We start from the raw sequence: 6000 nt of genomic DNA, 5'->3' as shown, positions 1-6000 counted from the left end.
TGGTGATGGTGGAGGTGATGGTGGTGGTGGTGGAGTGGGGTGGTGGTGGGTGTAGTAGTGGGTGATATAACTGTTGGTGGGGAGGGGCTCAGGTCAGTAGGCATGAGGCCCCTTTTATGTGATATTTCCATTGTATGGTGACCTTTGTCTTCCTCTCAACCTGAGGGCCGGCCTACACCGGATCCAACTGCCAGCCTCCGGCAAGCCTGCGTTTTGCAGGCTGCATGGGGAGAACACTCTGTGGCCTCCCTGGTGGGCTGCGGGCCCTCTGTGGGGGGACGAGTGGAGGCCCGAGCCCATAGACACCTATGGCGGCTGGTGTAGGAAGTACCCGTGAGCTGGGGCTTCCTGCGGTGCTGGGTGAGAGGAGACGTGTCCACGTGCACACGCGCACACACACACACACACATACATGCATGTGCACACACCCACACCTGTGCCCACAGGTACCACGTGCCGGCCAGTGGGGTTGGCACCTGCAGGTGGGGGCCGGGGTGTGCCAAGTACTCTGCAGGATGGCCCCCGGTATGGGACAGCCCTGCAAAGAGCAACCAGCCTGACACATCAGGGGGCTGAGAGGGAGGATCCCTGCCCCACTCCATGATGTTGTCACCACCGGCCGGCAGGCACGGCCTCTGCTGCCCCTGACCGTCCTTGGTGCCCGCCCCCTGCCCACAGCCCATCTCATTCCTGCCTGTTGGGATTTGCTGAAGGCCTGAAACCCCTACTGCGTCATGACTGCCCGTTTCCTTCCCCACCAAACTCTCAGTCTAATGGTAAATAGGATTCGAGAAGCACTGGCTCGCACGGGGTCTGCGGTTCTAGGACACCTGTGTTCCCCTTCCAGGCCGGGGGACGAGGAGCGTGAGGCGGTGGCATGAACACGTCACGCTTACGCTGCACAGAAAGGCCGCGCTGTGCGTAGCTGGGAAATCAGAGCCGGCGCAAACCTGCACCTCCGGCCCTGAGTGAGGCTAATTTTTCATTGTCCTTGAAGTTAATCAAGCCTGTGGAACCAGCATCACCAAATTGACTCAACGTGATTTTCAATTAACTCAAACAGATGGCTGAGATTTTCCAGGTGACTCTCCATATTAATGCCGCGAGTCTGCTGGCGCTGGCCCGGGGGGCTCGGCGGGGCCAGGGCACGGGAGGACGGCGGAAGGGGCAGACCCAGCGAGGGGCCCGCGGCGCCCTGATGTTCCTTCCGTGCCAGCTAGAATATTACCAGCCCACGCACTGGGCTCCAGACCAGCGCTCATCAGGCAAGGGCGTGGAGCCAGGCCGGGGGGCCTGCGGGGAGGAGGCGCACCCAGGTGGGTGAGGCGGTGGGGGCCCCGCGTGGGCACCGGGCCCATGCGGGTGGCCGGCGGCACCAAGGAGGAAAGGCTGGGACAGCGCCTGGAGCTCTGCCTTGGCTCAGGCTTCTGGGACTGGGCCGCGACCAGGGAGACCCCCCGGAGAGCGGGAGCAGGGCCCGCAGCAGCCCTGGTGCTCGGGCAAGGCCCTGCTGCGTGTCAGAACGAGCCGCCCGCCGGGCTTCCAGATGGAGAGAGCGGGCCCGGAGCTCTGGACGCGCTGCTGCTGCCTGGCGCCCAGGCCGTGCGAGCTCGGGGACAGTGGGCAGCTGACACCCAGGCCACCCGTGTGGACAGAACCTGCTCAGTGTCCCACTTACGAGGCGGCCGTCTGCCTTGGCGGGCCGGCGTCACCACGACAGGGCCCAGGTTTGCCCCGGGCGGAGCGGCAGGGGAGCCCGCCCGGTGTCACGCTCCAAATGTGGATTTCTGTGGGGCCGCTGCCTGCCTCACCCCACTTGTGCCCCTGGAGCCGGTGCTGGCGGCCCCCACCCCACGCCTGTCCCCAGGGGAGGTGACCCTTTCGCAAACAACTGAATCATAAAGTGCAAGGGAAACTGGAAAATGTACGGGGGACGGTCTTCTGGGATTTAAGTGAGCAGCGGCGTGGCCCTGCCCTGAGCAGGCGGTGGGGCCCCCCAAAACCCACCGCGCACAGACCTCATGCGCGGGTCGTCTGGTGGCGTCATCTCCAGGTCGTGGGCCGGCCCGTTCAAGCCGATGACGTGCAGGGAGATGCTGGGGTTCTCACATCCGGCCTGCGGGGCAGAGGGGACAGAGCTGGAGTCAGCACCCCCGCCGGGCGTGTCCCCGGGTCTCCCCTGCAGGCTCCCAAGCGGGACCCCGGAGTGCAGGCGGGGACCAGGGGTGCCCTGGACGACCCGTCCACATCGGGAACCCACCCAGGGAATCCACCCCTCGCCCGCCCACCCCGTCTTCCAGGGTCTGTCTGCTCCACTTGCTTCGCGACCTGGGAGGGGAACAGCACCTAGACCTGGGCGAGGCAGGGGGCAGGGCTGGGGTGCAGGGAGGCGCCAAGCAGGACGAGCACAGTGTGGGAATGCCGGGAGTGTGGGGACCAAGGCCCTCCCAGGAGCTGGGGTCCTCGTGGCTGCCCCTGTGGGCCAACAGCCAGCCTGGGGACAGGGAGGGCGTGAGTCCTGACTGGTGGGCAGTGTCTGGGGGTGGCCCACCTTCCCCTGTGACTGCAGGAGACGTTCATGGGGGCTGCAGAGCCAGGCGGCGCCCAACTCAAGGCTCCGGTTTGGGGGTGTCATGGGCCAGAGAGCATCTGCTTCTCTTGGCCAGCACATGCTGGCTCTAGTGAAACCGGAACCCCGTTCTGAGGCATGTGGGGCTCCTGGTTCCCATTCGGAGCAGCTGTCCCAGAGCTCACTGCAAAGTCAAGGGCCTCACTCCTAAATTGGGGGGCCCTGGCACAGGGTTCACTAGGGAGATGGCCCTTCTGTGGGGTCAGAGGATGACAGGGGGCCCAGGGCTGAGCTGTGCACATGTGCGTGTGTGCACGCGTGCATGTGCGCACCGGTGCAGGTGTGCACACATGTGTGTGTTGAAAGATCTGACATCAATTCAATGCACTTAACCGTGTTTCCAACTAAAACCCTGGGCCTTTCTACATAACCAGGAGTTAATCCAAGACCTGCTGAAGGAGGAGGGAAGAATCCTGTGAAAAGCAACTCCAGGCCAAGTGCTGACACTGGGGGCGCTCAGGACGGGAGGCAGAGCCGAGGCCCTGGCTTCCAGGGAGTCGCCGCCCTCCTGCTTGGGCCTGACCTGGCCAGGAGCTGCGCTGGGGTGTGAGGTCCCAGGAGCCACGACTGAATGTTACCCCAGCTCATGTGCTGTGCCCTGACCCCTGGGGTGACGTCAGAGAAGTCTGGAGTGATTCGGGTCAGGGGCGGTGTAGGGTAAAGAAAATATCAGACTTTTCTGCCCTTCCACCATCAGGATGGATGATGGATCCTTGTCCTGAGCGCATGCCTGATGGCGGCACCTGGACTAGGGTGTGGGCCTAGGGAGATGGGATTCAGCTGAGCTAAGACTGTGCTTTTAAGGGCGGCGTCATGGGGGGACGCCAGCAGCAGCAGCAGAAGCCAAAGCAGAAGCCGAAAGAGAAGCCGAGAAGCAGCAGAACGAACGCCAGAGAGCCCAGATAGAGTGAAGACTTGCTGGGGGCTGGGGGGCTGGCAGGCCTCCCAGCCCCCCAGCCAGCACCCCTGCCTGCCATATGCCTGGTGAACCCCAATAAAAGACCTGCAAAAACCCACTAAGGACTCTGACTCCTCCTTTACCCGGTCTGCATGGGATCAGGAAACCTGCACTGTGTCCAGTCCTGCCTTTACAGGCGGTCATGAGGCTGGGCCCCCAGAGGGGACTGGTGCCCTTCTAAGAAGAGGCTGGAGTGCCCCACCCCCAGGGCACAGCAAGACGGTGGCTGCCTGCAGCCTGGGAGGGGGTTCCTGCAGAAGCAGACCCACTTGCGCCCAGATCTGCGACTTCCAGCCCGAGACCCCAAGGCAGGGAGACCCACTCTTTACTTCTCTGGGCCTCTGGGAAGCTCAGCACTGCCCCTCGCTGTGACTGTAGGCAGTGGGTCGTGTTCCAGGAGCACAAGGCACACACATTAGCCCTTGGTGTCTGGTGGCCCAGGACTTAGGGATCAGGGCTCCCCACAGAGGCTGGTGCAGGAGTGTAGGGTAAGAAAAATGTCAGGCTTTTCTGCCCTCCCGCCATCAGGATGGATGATGGATCCCTGCGGTCCTGAACGCATGCCTGATGGCGGCACCTGGAGTGGGGTGTGGGCCTAGGGAGATGGGATTCACCTGGGCTGAGACTGGGCTTTTAAGGGCGGCGAAACGGGGACGCCAGCAGAAGCCGAAAGAGAAGCCAAGAAAGAAGCAAGAGAAGCAGAAGCTGAGAGAAGGCCAGAGGGCCCAGATAGAGTGAAGACTTGCTGGGGGCTGGGAGGCCTGCCAGCCTCCCGGCCCCCCAGCACCCCTGCCTATTGGGTACCGGGTAAACCCCAATAAAGCCTGCAAAAACCACTGAGGACCCTGACTCCTCCTTCACCCGGTCTGCTGGATATTAGAAAACCTGCTCAGTGGCCATTCCTGCCCCTACAAGGAGCATGCGTGAGCCGTCCCATGCACCCGGCTTGGGGGGGAGGGCATCTGGGGATGCCATCCAGGCCCAGATGGCCGTGTGTGCCAGGGCTGGCCTCGCCCTCCCCGGCAGCCACAGGCAGAGGTGTGGGGTTCGGCGTCTGGCCCTCCCACTTGCCAGATGCTGTGCTTATAAAGTGAGGTTTGGTTTCCGGTGGCGCAGCGGTTGAGCGCTGGGTTGTGAAGCTGCCCGCGGCCTCTGCAGTGCCGGTTCGATCCCGGCTGCTCCCCGGCCACCGGAGGAGGGTCCCACATGGCGAGCAGACCTCTCCTGCCGCCCGCTGCTCCCCTCAGCAGTGTCCTTCGGTCCTTCTGCCTGCTCTGCTCCCCGCTCTGGCTCTGGTGAATTCTCTCACCCTCCGCGCTTCTGACTGTACCCAGTGTTTGTATAAATAAATAAATCTTAAATAAAATAAAAATAAAAATTAAATGCACTCTCTCTTTATATTTAAAAAAAAATAAAGTGAGGTTTGGGTGTTGGCCCCTCCCGCCCCACTGTGGCCCTGCTGCCCTTGGAGCCCGCAGCTTGGTTTGGGCAGTGACCGGCAGTCGCAGGCCACAGCCTGGCCCAGCGCCGCGAGGCAGCAGCCGGGCCGGGCAGAGGGAGGTGGTGCTGGCCCCGAGGCCGGGGTCTAAGGTGGGCCAGGAGCTGGTGCGCGCGGGTGAGCGCTTGCTGCGGGATCACAGGTGGAGGGTGTGTCCTTACTCTGGTTCCCACGAAGCCTGGACAAATGGTTAGTGGTCGTGCAATTATTTGAAATCAAGTAAACCTGACAAATTCAGCACAACAAGGAAGGGGTTTCCTGCGCTACTGTGGTGGGGGGTGTCTTGCTGCCCCAACCAGGTAAGAGCTGGCAAGCAGTTAAGGAGAGGGCCTCACACCGTGGGGCCGAAGACTTTCAAAGAGCCTCACACCGCGGGGCTGAAGATTCCTTGTACCCCACGCCATGGGGCCGAAGATTAATCTGTAACCTACAAATATCCCTTTGTTGTTTGTTCTTGGTCATAGAGAGAAAAAACTTCTCGGAAAATACGTTGGGCAATAAACGACACGTGTAAGAATGCTGTGAACACGCGGCTCGGAGAATGACCTGCTCAAAAACTAACCACTGAGCAATTTGGCCCACTTGACAATGGGAAATACCTGCTGCACGAGAGCGTGCCCGACAAGCAACCCAGAGCTGGCCGCAAATTTCTTTTTAGAAGTTTCTTAGGGAAGCCTTTTTTATGAAGCTGATCACGCTAGGAGTTTCTAGGTAGAAAAAGTTCTGATAACGGACAACCAGGGAGCAGCTGGTCTCCAGCTGCCGGCCGCGCAGGTGGAGGAATCCTGTGCTGTGGCAGCCTTGGCGGACAGGGAGGCGCCGAGGACCAGCAGCTGTCGTGGGTGATCGTTTAGGCTGAAATAATGAGTTTAAGTTTTTTGTTGTCTATTAACTTTAAAGGTCACATTTCTTCTC

The 6000-nt window shown here is 61.3% G+C and overlaps 1 protein-coding gene across 3 annotated transcripts in view; it reads right to left on the bottom strand.

Moving 5' to 3' along the window:
* Positions 1-6000, bottom strand: part of DPP6 (dipeptidyl peptidase like 6) — a 400214-nt gene that overhangs the window by 48632 nt on the left and 345582 nt on the right. For all 3 annotated transcript variants that reach the window (XM_054692782.1, XM_037516312.2, XM_037516322.2), the window contains exon 10: positions 2019-2116. In XM_054692782.1, the coding sequence (XP_054548757.1) occupies positions 2019-2116 (98 nt within the window). The remainder of the gene's footprint in view (positions 1-2018; positions 2117-6000) is intronic.

The sequence above is a fragment of the Talpa occidentalis genome, unplaced genomic scaffold (genome assembly GCF_014898055.3).
Source record: "Talpa occidentalis isolate TD23 unplaced genomic scaffold, MPIMG_talOcc4v2.1, whole genome shotgun sequence".
In the NCBI taxonomy this organism is placed as follows: domain Eukaryota; kingdom Metazoa; phylum Chordata; class Mammalia; order Eulipotyphla; family Talpidae; genus Talpa; species Talpa occidentalis.
Note: the sequence above shows the minus strand (reverse complement) of the source record. Positions and strands in the feature narration are given on the sequence as shown.